Source organism: Tympanuchus pallidicinctus, unplaced genomic scaffold (genome assembly GCF_026119805.1).
Source record: "Tympanuchus pallidicinctus isolate F22 unplaced genomic scaffold, pur_lepc_1.0 scaffold19, whole genome shotgun sequence".
Taxonomy (NCBI): domain Eukaryota; kingdom Metazoa; phylum Chordata; class Aves; order Galliformes; family Phasianidae; genus Tympanuchus; species Tympanuchus pallidicinctus.
In genome coordinates, this window is record NW_026294710.1 from 11424541 (window position 1) to 11440856 (window position 16316).

The window sequence follows — 16316 nt, forward strand, 5'->3', positions numbered from 1 at the left end:
AGGAGAAGGTGCTTTAATGGGAGGTGAAGGCAGTTGTGGAACATGGTAGTCTCTTTCCTTGGATAACCATCTGTGGTTCTGAATTTGAAGAACAAGTTTTTGAAGGCACTGGAGGAAGGGATTTTAAAAATAGAGGTTCATGATAATTGAAATAAGTGTGGAAGTGTTATCCTTATGCCTAGATAAGTACTGGCAAAGATTTAAAAATAATGGGCTGGTTTGGGGCTTCTTTTTTCTATATGAATTTGACTCCTTAATAATGTTTCCTGTCTTGTAAGGTGATCCTAAAAATTTTAGTCCAAGGCAAGACATGTGGTTGAAGTGCTTCAGAGGTAGACATCAGCAGTAGGAAGTTGCATTAAATTAAAAGCATCTAAAGCAGATGCAATCCAGTGACTAAACCATTTTTTTTTAATTAGAAGCCTGACTAAATGTTTTAATGTTCCTTGCTGACCTTCAAATCCTTGCGTTGTGGCAAGATTATAGATGTGCATCTGCAGTATTGAAAGTAGTCACTGCATGTGGAGGAGAAAGCAGACACAGATTGTGCTCCTGGAAGGGAATAGTTTACAGGTTCAGAGTCTGATTGTAGAGGCAAGGCTTTAAAAGCCTATGTAATATCATTGTCTTCTGTACGTGTATCTCCTGTCTCACCAGAGCACAGGCTTACGCTTGATAGGTGTTTCTCTTGAATCTATAGCCTGCCTTTCTGTCCTACGGAGTTAATAGAGCAGCAATTGTTACATACTTGGATATAGTGCAGTACAACCTATTTTCCACAAAAACACTGTTTCTTTCTCAGCCTCTTTGAACGTCGCACCATTTATTGCTCTGGGGCTGTCACAAGAGGAAAAAGATGGGTAAATTAACTGCAAATCTTTGTTGCGGAGTCCTTTTTGAAAGGAAGCAGGAATATCTCAATTTTCTAAAGATTTGCCAGCTGGTGGAGCTACTGTGGTATATTACTGATTTATAAAAGATGAATCTTTAAAGAGGGCGATTTTTATTTCTTTTAACTCCAGCCAGTCTTTCAAATTCCATCCCTTGTACGTAATTACAAAAAAATAGGATACATTAACTTGGCTGTGGGGATGGTATGTTGATACATGTGTCACATGGATTGTTGCTTTGGAAGGAAGGTCAGTGTTATCTTCACATATATTTGTGTAATGTTATCATGATAAAATACCATTCTTGTGTTACACCATTGTTGTTTTTTGGTTTGTTTTTTTTTAAAAGAATACTTGTAGCTTTGTTTTTGCTATCCAAAAGACTGCATCAGTCTTAAGGATTTTAGCCCTTAGATGTAGTGAATGATACCAAATTATTTTTAAAACTCTAAAGCAAAATCACTTGTTTTTGTAAACATGGGATTGACGTTACCAGTAGCTCAATTCTTAGGTTGACTTGTTCTGTTGATCAAATTGGAACAGTAGAATCCTGATTGTACAGACAGACATTTTGATGAAGTAGTTACCTCTAGTTAAACCTAGAATATGTTAGCTCACTATAAAAATAGTGCTTCCAAGAAAGTTACAAACTTGTTTCTGAAGTGCTGGAACACGTGGAGAGGCAGGATAGCAGCTTGTAGAGAATATCAACTGTCGTAAGACAACAAACATGCTTTCTCCTGATGCATCTAGAAAATTTACAAAATATTCCTAGCATTACACAATAAGGTTTTGAAACTTTTTGCTTTTAAGTGCCTTTTCCCTGCTAAGCGTAAACAGCACATAAAGCAATTTCCGTTCCCAATTGCTAAAGTGCTGTGCATCCATTAAGTGTCTGTAAATTTTCTGTTATCTGACAGGAATTTCCCATTTAGAGAGGAACGCTTGCAGGGAATCAAAGAGGAGGCCATTTGTGTCATAGAAAAGGTTGAAAATGAAGTGCATTAGTGCTGGTGTCATATTGAGACCTCCCAAGCAATAGATAGACACAATCTAGGAAAATTACACTATTTGTGGTGTTACTGTTACGCAGAAGTGTTCTTTGGCATTGAATTAACAGTTGAAACCCAAGGCTAGGGAACTGTTCGAGTATGTTCACATTTCAGTTTAACTGAACCACAGTCTGGTGAAAGAAACTTGAGTTTGTTCAAGTTCACTTGAAAGTTCATTGAAAATTGAAAAATGTGTGCATCTTCCTCAAAGGTTTATATCCTTGTCATTGTTTGACTGGGTTGTATGAATAGATAAACAAATACGTGTGTGTACGTGTTTGTCTTTTGTATTTGTGTGTATTACCAGTAAGTGACCTCTACTGAAAAAGTAGTTTAACTCTGTGCATCTTTTTTTCCCACTGAACCACCTTAGAGTGCTTTAGAATATATCAGTTTGATGTACCTTAAAAATGCAGTTTGTAGAATTATGTGCATATATGTGCATAGAAAGGTTTTGTAATCTAATTAAGCTCATCTTCTTCAGCTGTAAAAATCAGCAGCCCAGAACTAGTGCTTGTTTTTGTACAGAATTTTATGTTAAGGAATTGTTAAAAAGCCACAGAATTTGTAAGTATGTATTCAAAATGAAATATGGAGAAAAGATTATATTCAGAGGGGAAAATGAGGACAGTCCTAGCAATCACAGTAATTGGTGTTGACATATGTAACAAGCTTTGGCATGTCTCATTCTTTTTTCCCAAAATATTCCTTTGTGGTAGATGCAGTTTTCTATGTAGTCTATTCTGCTTTGGTAAATAGCAACAACAGAGCACGTAATAAGAAAAATGCCATTGCTTAAACCACTGAAAGTTCCTGTGAAACCATCAATACAAACTTTCTGGAGCTGCACATTGCTGTTTGAAGTAGGTTGATATTCTCCTGTTGTTACGTCACATGGGTCAAGAAATGAGTATTTCAGCAGTGTTAGATTCAACGTGGTTAATGAAATGAGCTTTATTCAAAATGCTGTTTTATTGAGCTAAGCAATGCATTAAGATTTCAAGTTAAACTGTGGCTATGCTTCATAAAAGTAGAGCTTGTAAAGAGAAATAACACTGACAACACCATAGAACCGTATCATCTATACTTTCTTTTCTTCTCTCCAGCCAACCTTCTGGGTCTCTTCTTGCAATCTTCTGTTTCCTTTGTTCCAAACTTAACTGTAACAGACTTAAAAGTGGCTTGAGAATGTAGTAACCAACATCATTAACTAATCATTTGCATTTACAGGAACAAATGATGAGAAAAAAACAAGCAATGCATCTTGATGCACGCTATGTTACAATGGTAGAGAACGCCTATTATTACTGTAATCCCCCTCCAGCTGAAAAAACTGTGAAGAAGAAACGTCCTCCCTTGCAGGAATATGTTCGTAAGCTTCTTTACAAGGATCTCTCAAAGGTCACCACAGAGAAGGTAAATTTCTTCAAGTCTTTCATAGAGGCGTTGCTGAAGGTGATATGCTATAAAATTTTGAAGGTTTGCAAATGGTGATTTTCTTAATTGCAAGGAATAGGAATCATTCTGGTATCTCTGGTTGTTAAATTTGTTTTGTTTCTTCAAATACAGATAGATCTATATTCTCCACATCAAGTGCTGAACAGACAGAATGAAATTAGAATTTTTGTGCTGAATATCTTGTATTCAAAGTCAGAGATAAAAGATGACTGTTAAATACACACTGTGAGAATAAGAAAACTATGGGGCAGATTGGAACAATTTGATTAGTAGCTAGAGAACAGCAGTTCGGTTGTCTCTAGAAGGTTTTCCGTAGCTACTACAGATAGAGAAGGTGTTTGAAGAAAAGAATTAGGTCCCTTGCAGGTGTGTATTGGAATTTTCTTCCAACTATGTATGTGGGAGGGGGGAGCACATTGGGTAACAGAAAATATTTTGATATTTTATGTGCCAAAATGTGAAGCTTGTCTTAACATTTTGCTTAGGTCCTGAGACAGATGCGCAAACTGCCTTGGCAGGATACAGAAGTAAAAGACTATGTCATATGCTGCATGATCAACATCTGGAATGTGAAATATAATAGCATTCACTGTGTGGCCAACCTCTTAGCAGGGTTGGTCCTTTACCAGGAAGATGTTGGAATTCATGTTGTGGATGGAGTGCTAGAGGATATTCGTCTAGGAATGGAGGTATGAAAATTAAAAATCAAGATTAACCCGTACGCATCTGCTTACATTGGAAGGAAGACAGTAAAATAATCCCACTTAAAGGAAAGAATTATTATATTCTCTTTTGTCTGACTTTTCTACCCATCCTTCAGTTGTTCGTACAGGATCATTTAAAATCTAGTAATAAGAAATTACAGATTCCTAGGACAGTTGTTTTCCTCCTTTTCCTAATAAGGATGTGCAGTTTGTCTTTTTGCAGCATAGTCAGATTGCTGGGGCTTAAGTCACTTGAGACTATCCTGTGTTTGGACAGTTTATAATTACAATTTTCTGGACAGTAAAAAAACAGTCCTAGGTTTCAAAATTAAAGTATGTCAAATGTGTATGAATATTTATAGTGGCTACTTGCTGACTAGCTTTCATAATTGTCTTCATTGCTTTTTAGTTTTGTGTAACATGTGTAGCTCATGTTGTGATGAATTTTATCAGATATTTACACTGCTTTTCTCTTAAAGAAAATAAAAACACAGATTCTGTTACAGCTGCATGATAAGATGGTTTTGGTTTGTTTGCCTTTTTTTCATGAAGGTTAACCAGCCAAAGTTTAACCAGCGGCGGATCAGCAGTGCCAAGTTTTTGGGGGAGCTTTACAACTACCGCATGGTGGAATCAGCTGTAATATTTCGAACTCTGTATTCATTCACATCATTTGGTGTGAACCCTGATGGTAGTCCTAGTCCACTGGATCCTCCAGAGCATCTTTTCAGAATCAGACTTGTGTGTACAATCCTTGATACCTGTGGGCAATATTTTGACAGAGGATCCAGCAAACGAAAGCTTGATTGCTTCCTTGTATACTTTCAGGTATTATAAACTTTTGTTCCACAGATTTCTTTAGCAGCTCTCTATTATTTATTTCTCTTGGTTGTTCTCTAGTTTTTCAAGTCTTTTCTACCGAGCAACTGTTTTGTTTTAAAGAAAAGTGTATGTCCACACGTAGATGTTACTTTTGCTCCAACAGACTGGCCTAGCAGTTGATTCAGTGAAGATTTAGGTCTGTCATTTAGGGTGTCTCAGTGAGTGGAGAAATGGCCTAACAGAAACCCTGTGAAATCCAGTGGAGGTAAGTATCAGGTCTTGCAGATGGGATGGAGTAGCTCTGTGTGACAGTGCAGTCTGGTTCCAATTATCTAGAAAACAGCTTTGCAGGAACAAAGTCAAACTTCCTAGACTAAGTGAACACAAGAGTCAGTTCTGCATCAATTGTAGTATGCTGTTGAATTTCATCACTATTTTGTCTTGGCAAGAGTGCAACCAGCAGATTGAAGAAAGGGATTTTATTTTTTGCTTTGGCTTGGTGCGTGAGGCCACGTTTAAAACATTTTTATCCAGCTGAGGGTTTCCTAGTAGATGAGAACCTTGGAACTGAGTCCAATCTATTGGAGGGTCACCAAAATGATCAGGAGGCTTGTGATTCCCTTGTGAATTTGTTCAGTTCAGAGGGGAAGGTTAAATAGGGAGCGATTAGATTGCTATCTTCAGCTGCCTAATAGAGCTGGTGAAGAAGGAATGCAGAGAGAGAATGAGAGGTAATAGCAAAAAGATGCAGAAAGGAGAATTCTGTCTGATGGATTTAAGGGGGAAAAGATGTCATAGCAGGAGTTTCAGACACCAAAATACATTTCCTTGGGACAATGAAAAATTCCAGTCTATGTGGCTAATGCTACAAGTGTTTGGACTTGATTTCTTTCAGCTTTCTTCTTTAAATTACACTAAAACAAGAATATTCAAATTAATAATGTAATGTGTGTTTTCCTTCTTTAAGAATGCAAATCCTTTGTATATCAGATGTATTTTAAACCCCAAATAAGTGAAGGAATCGCTGTATTTTTTTATATGACTTCAACAGATATTCATTTGACTGTCACCTTTTCAATAAAGTTGCTATTACTCCTTCATTTTCAGACACAATTTTGGCATTCTCTTTGTTTTCAGATTCAGCTGTGAGATTCTCTTTCTTGAGTCAGATTTAATTCTTGTATTTCTGTTGCAACTTAATGTACTAATTTTTATAAAATGAGCTGGATGATAAATGACTTGATGGTAGCTACAGTCTTAAATCTTTTTGTAATATTTACTGCACCCTCGCCTCCATAATATGCTTTGGAGGAAATAAATTGTCTTGAAAATAGACGTAGGAAGAAGTCAAAAGCTGGACAGTTTCTAAGTGTTCATCTCTTTAAAAAACTAATAATCTGCCTTTGGAAGGCACCTCCTTTACCAGTGCTTTCTGTGCTCAGTTTTCATACTTTTAAGAGTCTTTATAATGAAATAAGAATATCTTTAATGTTTGTGATGCCCAACATTGTCAGTCATAACTTAGTGTTAGCAAAATATCTAGTGGTTGTATGAAGTAGAGTAGTGATGTGAAATCTTTTGCATTTTCTACTGAATAAATGTGACCAGGTGTTAAGAATTTAGTAAGTGAAACAGTTTATAGATGCCAGTGTGTCTACAGCTTAATTGAGTATTTTGCATTCCAGCGGTACGTTTGGTGGAAGAAAAGTCTGGATGTCTGGACAAAAGACCACCCGTTTCCTATAGACATTGACTATATGATTAGTGATACACTGGAACTCCTCAGACCAAAGATAAAGCTCTGCAGCTCTCTGGAAGAAGCTATCAGACAGGTGCAAGACTTGGAACGAGAATTCTTAATAAAACTAGGTAAGATAATGGGCATTAGGGGTTGTGTTTGTGTATTCCTTAGGTTACTGTTGTCACGATGACGATGGTAAGTATTGTTGTTCTCATTATATGATGCTTTTATTGTCCTGATAGTTCTTCTACTTTATTTGCATTTTTGTCATTTACCTTGAGATCGTATAATCTCTGTAACTCTTATATGATGGAGTATTTAAAAACAAAAAACCATAAACCACCCAACTATATATGATTATATTGCCTGATACAAAAAGCAGGGAGTTCCTGCACACTGGTGTTGTAGCCTGTTGATTGAATTGGCCTTTGTCAGTGCTCGCCAGTCATTCTGGTAGATTGGTTGCTTGCATCTGTTGTTCCTTCCTAAGTCTGGATTTGACTGAAGCTGCTGTTGTCAAAGGAAGCATTAGTGTAAGATTGCAGTGGAAGAGAGATGTGTTGCTTTCCAAATGCTGTCAGGTACTTTAATCCTTAGATTTCTTTTGGAATTAATTTTGGATGGGTCTTATATTTCAGCAGAGACCAATAGATGACTTTAATTGGATGATTAAACATTTTTTCTTTGAAGTATCTGTCAGCCAAGTTGAATGCTGGCCTGTAGTTCCTGCTCAGAGTGCTGGAATTTATATTTTTAAATCCTGCTCCATGTATGTGTTTAAAATCACTGCATTTTAAGAAAAAATGCCAGGCTTGCAAAACAACTCAGCTGGCAAAAAGAAACCTGGTTAGTATTTGTCTAAAACTACTGTCATCATGTTAACTTTAACACATTTTTATAGCTTGCCTTTCTTATTAGTTACTGGGAACTACTATGCTCGTTTCTCATTGTACAGAGCTGTTTTTTAATCTTCAGTTTTTATTTGAAGACCAGCTTCTTCATGACAAGCTTTTATATTTAAATTTTGTATGTTAATTATAGCCTTGTAAACATTTCATGTGGGTAGACAAGTTAAATTTTTGGAATATCCTTTAATGCAGTGGGATGAATTGTGTGATTCCCAGGTAAATACATTTGAAGTTATATTTTAAGATGCATTTCTATCTTTAATATGCTGGCTTTTTAATTAATGTGCCTTAAAATTGTCTAGGTAGTAACTGAAAGACAGAAATTTTGTTGTGGTATGATCTGAATTGCTAGGTTTTATGCTCTCAGTATGATAAGTAAGAAGTAACTTAATTCTTTTGCAAGGCACTCAGGAATTCCTTTGTACAAATCATAAGAACTTTTGTTCTGTGAGTTGCTGTGGCTCTAACAGTTGAATTCAGTGTAGTTAAGTGTTTTGGGGGGGATTTGTTCACTGAGTATGAGCCAGCACTGGAGAACAACATTTTATTGTGTTTGTTTGGCACCAGCAAAACTCAACAGTCCAACCTTTTAAAAAGGGACTTCCCACCCTCTTTTCCTTTTGAAATGTGCTGGTTTTGTGATACTACACTTGCTGATAAACTTCTGTATAAGGTGGGACAGCCTTGTTAGGACTGTTGGATGTTGGTCTCAGAGAGATCGTCATCTGTCTTTCTGGTCTCTGAGGGCTGTGATGACAGATGTGAACATGTCTGCAGGAAACTAGGGTTTTTTCTTACCTTAGTAAGAGCTTTACTAAAACTGCAGTTCGTGAGCTGTTTGTTTCCACAACTCATTGGCCCATGAACAATAAATAGTACCAAGAGCATGTTGTGCTGAAGATCACAGCACGCTTTGCTTTTTATCAATCTCAAGTTAACTCCAGGCAGAAGAGTGGGGTATACTGTGTTCCATACAGACCTTGAGTTGGGGTTTGGCCACTTCCTGTACCACTCTGGTGATTTTTTTTTTTTTTTGTAATGAGAATGAACCTCTTGCATAGTTATGGAGCAGCACGGATTTTGAAGAGCACAGCATTTATAAAAAGGACAAAATAATGGTTTGAAAACTCTGGAATATGGAAAAAGCTGTGTATGTGTTCACACAACTGAAATCTGACTATCTACCATATAGCTGTATACACAAATCATTTCATTTCTGATATTTTGTCTCACTGAAGCATAACTGCAAGGATTCACCTCTTCCTTAAACTGCTCTTTCTGATCTTAGCTATTGCCTTCTGAGATCTTGTAAAGAGACCAGGCTGTGTGTATATGCGTATTGAAATTCTTAAAAGCAGCTGGAAGCAGAGCAAAAAAAAAAAAAAAACAAACCACAAAACAAAGAACTCTGGTGTGCTCCAAACTACTTGTCCATTCAGAATCCAGACCTCTGGTTAGGAATTGCATACTGCTGCATTTGTTCTGTGTGTGTGGCAGAGAATGAATGAGGAATGCCCTGAGCACAGATGTGATGTGTTCATTTGCTGTCCAGAAATCTTTAAGCTCACTGTAAACCCTAAGTGTGTGGTTAGGAAGATTTCAAAGTATGAATGTTAAACTGTATGGCAGCTGTTTTGCCTCCTTAGAAAAACAGATTTGTTGTGTTCTGGAAGGCTGACATTGGCATCACTTTCTGGTTGATTGAGCCATGGTCCTCTGTAGGATTTCATGGCTTTGTAGGTTAATGTGGCAGGGAAAAAAAATTAGCACATAATGTTTTATCTCATGCAATCTTTTAAAGTTTGTTCTGTTTTGCAGTGGATGGCTTAATTTTTGCAATAGTTGTTTTCTAAAAAAATCTTTACTTTTCTTCCTAAATATCAGAACTGTGCTCAACCTTTGAGTATTTTCTCTGAAAACAACTCTAGTACAAATTTATTGCAGAATTGCACACCAAAGCACTGAAAGAGCCTAAAAACTTTTCACTACTGTAGGAGTGTTGCAGGTAAGGGATATTACCTTGAATGACATCTTCCTGAAAAAAAGGCAGAGGCTTAGAGAGTTGCACTTCAGTTTTTGCACACCAAGTTAACTAGAATGGCTTGAAGATCTTACACTTCAGTGCAGTTTCAATAGTGTCATTTCTTTGCAGTGTTCTAATTGTTTCTTCAAATTGCAGGTCTTGTGAATGACAAAGATTCCAAAGATACCATTACAGAAGGGGAGAATCTGGAAGAGGATGAAGAAGAAGAAGAAGGTGGAGCAGAAACAGAGGAGCAATCTGGAAATGAAAGTGAAGTCAATGAGCCAGAAGAAGAGGTGAACTTAATGATTTACCTTGTCTTGTGTAAAAAGAAGTAGTAATTGTGATACTTTCTGAAGCCCTTGTATGTCACTAGTTAGCTGGTGAAATATGGGTATGCACAACCAAGTCAGTACACTGAGGGTATCTGTCCCAGTTTTCTGTGTAGAGAAATTGGAATGCAATGTGTCTGAGAAATTGATAGAAACTTGAGCTGTCATTTTTACTCAGTATGTGCTGCTCCTCAGTGGAAAGGTGCCTCTGGTAATTTGGCATGAAAACACATTCAGATAGTTGTCTTTATCTGTTGTAGAAGCAAATGTATTGACTGAATGACAAAGCAGTCAGTAAAAATAACAGGTGTTTGGAGTGTGCCAAGGTAATGGGAATAAATAAGATTTATAGAAAATAATGACCTTCCTTGTTCACTGTGCCAGTAATCTTTTGAATCAAAAGTGGTGTAGCCACTAAAAAAGCAGACGTACATAAAAATTCCAACTTGTCACTATGGCACAGCAAAGCTGACACGATAATGTTAGTATGATGATGAAATGAATTTATCAAGGAAATAGGCAACACTCTTTCTCTTGTTTTGGGTTGATTTGGTTTACTAATAAGCTGTCTTCCAATTGATGTCTCAGCATCGAAGCTTATGAAGTTTGCCTGGCTGTGTGGCTTTGCCCACAGATTAATAATGTCATTGGAATAAAAAATGTTTGTTTGAGAGCAGGAAAAGGGACACCTGCAGATCTTGTCCAACTACCCTTGCTCAAAGCATGCTCACCTACGGCTGGTTGCCCAATACAATGTTCAGTTTTCTCTGAAGATGGGTACTCAAACTCTCTAGGCAATCTGTTCCAGTGATTAAAGACCATCCCAGTAATAAATAACCAGAAGAAGAAAAAAAGAATTCCCACTGCCATGACTAATGTGTAAAGGAAAGTTTCCAACTGTTTTTTGCTATATATTCATGAAAATGTGAAGTAAACGTAGCTGAGATCAAGCTGTAGATTTGCTGGGAAACAAACAAAATCAAACACTAAAACTGAGCTAAAATTCACATGGAGGTAGATGGGGAGAGATGCAGAGAAAATGTGAGAGGAACCAAGTGCAAGTGGGTTCCTTTGTTTTCCTCTAACTTAAGTATATGTTGGTGTGATTTATCGCTGGAAACTGTATCACTGAAGATTGAATAGAATCAGTTATGTAAGCCTTGTATTCCTCAGAAAGCAACTGGTGAGTCGTAACTTTTCATCTTAAAAACAGTTAAACATTTATTCTCAAATAATTAACATTAAATATTTCAGGAGGGCTCTGACAATGAGGAGGAGGAAGGTGAAGAAGAGGAGGAAGAAAACACTGATTATCTTACAGATTCTAATAAAGAAAATGAAACGGATGAGGAAAATACAGTACGTATCATTGCTTTAGAAGTGATTTATGCTGCTTTGTTTTTCTTTACTACATGCTTTTTAGCCTGTGCTTCTCATAATGTAATTGAGAAAAGCAAGAATGCTCCTTGATGTTTTTTCAAGTACATTTTAGGTCTTTGCAGACTTCCACTACTAGTTTCTGAAAACACTCGTGAAATAAACATTACTACAATATGCTTTCACAGTACTGTGTATTTTCACAGGTAGTAGACTGAAAAAGATTGCCTAAGTGATGGTTTTGCAATACCTGCAGTGGGAGCAAACTGGTACGGTACAGGGCAAACTATTAGTCTGCACTCTGTCTCAAAACTGAAAAGGAGGCAAACAAAAAAGTGCAGAATACCTTTTTTTTTTTTTTTTTTTTATATACAGGTTTTTAGAATGGCAAATTGTAATATCTGTACCAAACAGCCTGAGTAAGCCTAAATGGTAGTAATGATGATTATAAAACAGCATTTTGGGGTGCTGGGTTTAAAAAGCAGCATATAAAAGCAGTTTTTCATAATCTGTGTGGTTAAATTGAGAATAAACTTCAGCATTACACATAGCAGAGAGATAAGCAGCATTGTTGCCAGAAGCTGAAATGAGTTCCAGCACTGTGTGAATAGTGGCTTTTACTTGCTACTAGTCTGCTGTTTTAACTACTGAGGCACTGGAACATGTGCTGACAAATGGTGTTCATGACATCCTGCTGAATCCCAGTTCCAATGTTAGGTATTTCTGTCTTATTTCTTTACCAGTTTTGTTTCATTTTGTTTCACTTGAGAAAAGTTTAGTTATTTTTTCCATGTGGTGAGCTATACCAAGAGACACATTAAAGTAGTATTCTTCTTATCACATTATGCTTTCCAAATGGTATTTGACTTGAAAAGACCATCTGATGTTATGGACCTCAAGGAAAAATCAATTTAATTAGTTGTGTTGGAGGGTAGAGATCTCCTTGTATTGTTGTCAGCTGTGTATAATCTCATGGATGCTCATGCTTTGTGTCCAGAATGTTACGAGTGACCAACCTTCAGAACAATGATTGATACAGCAAGTTTCAGAAAAAATTTATGTGAGAAAATAATCCAGGCTAAAACTTCTTGTAACTTAAAATAATAATAATAACACTTTTGTGTATGTTGTGGAAGCAATGACAGTGTTTTTTACTTTACTTCTAGGCCAAGTCTTCATAATTCTGATACTGATGTAATGGCATTTGTGTTCTTTTTTTTTTTTAACCCCCATTGTAATAGGAAGTAATGATTAAAGGAGGAGGACTTAAACACGTCCCTTGTGCAGAAGATGAGGACTTCATTCAGGCGTTAGATAAAATGATGTTGGAAAATCTTCAGGTATGAATCTCCTTTTCTGAAGTTAACGTAGCTGTACAGCTCTTACTTATTTTTAAGTAACTAAGTGATTAATGCCAAATCAGCAATACTAAAGAATGACTTCTTTTTTTCCTCGTGACCTCCCTTCTGCAATCGATGTGTTTAGATAAGTAGCTTTCAGATATTTAATAGTTTGTTCAGTGAATATGGTGTACTCACAGATATTTTATTGGATGAATAACTGCAGCAGATATTAGACACTACTTTTATTTCAATGTAGGCTTCCCAAGCCTAGCTTATTAATAACTCTGAAATGTAGTTGCACTTAATTTTACGTAGCTGAGTGCTGTATAGGACTGTCAGTCACGTCAGGGAAATATTTGAATATTGCAAACCCTGAATGCAGGAATACATTAGTAGTATGCAGCAAAAAATTTCTTAATGCATAACGTTTGTTCCCAAGTGTCCAGTCAAGCCTCTAGGTTGTTTTTCCTTCAGAGTTAAAATTTTAAATATTCTGTCCCTGTAACTTCCGTCTTCACAAGCAAGGAAGCCAAAGGAAAATGCATTGAAGCTTTGTGAATTTATTCATATGTACTCTGCATTCTTGGAATGCTTAACTTCTTCTCAGTCATAAAAATGTGAACGTTGACAGACTTGCTGACACTTTAAGCATTTATCATTTATACAGTTTACTTTCTTTTAATAGCAACGGAGTGGTGAATCGGTTAAAGTGCATCAGCTGGATGTTGCTATTCCTCTGCATCTCAAAAGCCAACTGAAGAAGGGTCCCCCACTTGGAAGTGGGGAAGGAGAGTCAGAGTCTGGAGACACCATGCCCTTCGTCATGTTAACACGAAAAGGCAACAAACAGCAGGTAAGAGACTGTCAAGTATAGATCCCCCTTTAAATGGGGAGGGGAGGAACTGTCCTTCACTTCTGCAGTCATAGTACAACTTTGACAGGGAATGTTTTATTTCTTCATCGTTTTCTCTGAGTAGGGTACAGACCTCTGAATTTAGAGAGACACAAAATACTACACGCAGTTCCATGGAATTCTTGTTTTTTAACAGAAATCAAGTGTAACAATTCTGTACTTAAATTGCACTGTTATAAGTTTTGTTTGCTGATTACACTTACTGGGACAGTGGTATGTTTTCATTCTATTAAATACAGTTGAAGATGGATGCAAGCAGTTGGCAGAATGACTGAAAGTTCAAAGGATAGGGAAAGAAAAGGTGAAGGAACATTGCAAAATCTCAGATTCTGCAGATATTGCTGAGAACATATTCAGCTTCAAATCAACATATGTAGTGTTTGTTAAGTTTCATTTCCTAAGTAACAGTTAATGGGCTGGATCTGTTAAACTTGGAAAGCAGTCATTATCTCTGAGGGCTTTTTTAAGGGTATCTCCCAGAATGAGCTGGATGAATTTTTCAGAGAAACTTCTGTGGAAATGGAACCATCTTTGTCAAATCTTTTTATGAAATCTTTTATGAAATCTTGTTGATTTAAAATACAATTAATGAAAATTCCTTGTTTCATGCAGCCAAACACATTTGTCTTAGCTCTTTTCTCATGTGTACATTTGAATGTTGCTAGGTCAATAAATGCAGAATATACAAATAAATATGCATGCATGTATCTTTACAGGACATAAATCACAACACAACTTGTCTTTTCAATTGTGTAATTTAATGATGAAAGTGAATGACTCTAGTGAGTTTGTGGACAGTGGAAATAAGGCATTGTTTCATTCCATCAGTCAGCACCTTTCAAGTATTTACTTCTGCCATTACTTTGTTTTTGATGTTTGTTACCCGAGTTTCTGCATAAGTCTGAAGTATATAAAGCAGAAACAGCATCTTTTGCATTTTAAAAATCTGTGTAGAAAGTGAGGTCTGTTACCACAAACAGTGGAACTAGTAAGTGTGATTCCATGTCTGTTTTTTAAGCTTCATTATTCAGTTAATAAAATACTGTGCTAAGTGCTTTCGGAGTGTAAATGGCGTTAGCTGCTTTAGTAGGCATATACAACTTGAGTTTAGTAGTGGCTACCTGATTTCCTTACTGCTTTTGTTGGGTTATTCTGTTTTTCTGGGACTTGAAAGTTGCACATGAAGTTCTAAATGATTTTTAATAGGGAATTCTTAACTACTGTTAGCGAGTAGGAAAGAGATAGAGAGAACTCTGAAAACAAAAACCAAAACCCGACAGTGTTTGGCTTTGTCAGGTAATTTAGTGGGAATACCTGGAGATACCAACAATTTTTAGGGTCTTCATAATCTGAGGGGAAGGTATTGCTGGCATTCTGTGGCTTGAAAAAGAAAGCAGAACTTGTTCAGGACCTTTCCCTCCCTCTTCCCCCACTATTTGCTTTTGGGAGTAGGTTCTTCCTGCCAAAACTCCTCCAAGTGTTTCTAGAAATGTTTTAAAAAGGAAGAAGTCTGGACTACTAGACTACTCCAGTTCTTGAGTCAGTGAAAAGCTTCTTTGTCCACTGTTGTGCATTCAGAAAAAAAATGCTGCTTATTTTTCTGCAAAAACTGACTACTAAGCAGGAAAGAAGAGGTGGGGTTGGAAATTATTGTTTCTTATAACAATATTTTAACATCTGTGAGCAGAATGTGCGCTGAGTTTTGCAGTACTGGATACCTGCTTTGCTCATGACTTCTAGCTGTAAGCTTTCTGAATTCTAAACACAGGCAGAAAGATTATTCAGACAACCTGGAGGGCTGAAAGTAATTTCTTATCCTTGCCATGAATCACATGCTAAGCATCGCGGCCTCACTGCGGTGTCAACCTAATAATTTCCTATCATTATGTTTGATCTCCTGCTCTTTGCTAAAAGTAGTGCTGCATCAAGAAATCTTAGCTGATAAGAAGATACTTATGGTGAAAATGGAATGTAATGGGCTTCCTTCTAGGGACTGATTTTTCATAGTTGACATCCACTCATTCAAAGCTCCATTCTCATGCCAGCGTTCTGCCTGATTTTATGGGACATTGCCTACTAGTTTTTTTGAAACAGAGCACAAGAACAACTGATGGCTGTTTACTAGCAGTATGCAACCTGAATTAATATTGATTGCAGGCTGATAGCAGTGAGGACATTTTATTTTATCATTCTGTTTCGGACTGTGATTAACAGAAGCAAGAGGTAGAAAATGTCTTGAATAGATCAGTCTAACAGTAGTTGTCCTGTCACTGTAAATAAGCTGTGTGACAAAACCCACAGAAGTTGCAGCAGTAGAAATGAACACCACTATTGGAAATCACCTTTTAGCATCAGTATCATTAGTTAGCCACGTAACATGAGAGAACAAGGGGAAATAAATGTTGGCATCGTAAGGGGAGAGATCCAAGATGCAATAGCATTTGATTTTTTTTTATTTTTGTTTTTGAAATTGTCCAGAATTTATGCCAGGTAGATATGAGCACAGGTGAGTGGGATAAATTTAAAATGTTTTCCTGTGGAAATAAAAGCTTGACAAAGTTCTTTTCCATGTACATCTCTCAAAATCTCAGTTGTAGATTTCAGACAGACAGTACTGCTGAGGAAGTAGTACTGAGCTCACCTCTGAAGTCACGTTAAGACAGATGTAGTGTGTTGAATGTGCATGTGCAGATGTTTGGCACGTTGGGGTGGAGAAAACAAATTTGGTTCTGCCATTCTCTCATGGCCATGGA

At 36.8% G+C, this 16316-nt stretch overlaps 1 protein-coding gene across 6 annotated transcripts in view; it reads left to right on the forward strand.

Annotated features, from left to right (window-relative positions):
- The window catches only part of UPF2 (UPF2 regulator of nonsense mediated mRNA decay), a 56322-nt gene that overhangs the window by 28744 nt on the left and 11262 nt on the right, over positions 1-16316 (forward strand). For all 6 annotated transcript variants that reach the window (XM_052681186.1, XM_052681185.1, XM_052681184.1 and 3 more), the window contains 8 exons: positions 3173-3358; positions 3886-4089; positions 4657-4932; positions 6612-6795; positions 9755-9894; positions 11185-11289; positions 12549-12647; positions 13336-13503. In XM_052681186.1, the coding sequence (XP_052537146.1) occupies positions 3173-3358; positions 3886-4089; positions 4657-4932; positions 6612-6795; positions 9755-9894; positions 11185-11289; positions 12549-12647; positions 13336-13503 (1362 nt within the window). The remainder of the gene's footprint in view (positions 1-3172; positions 3359-3885; positions 4090-4656; positions 4933-6611; positions 6796-9754; positions 9895-11184; positions 11290-12548; positions 12648-13335; positions 13504-16316) is intronic.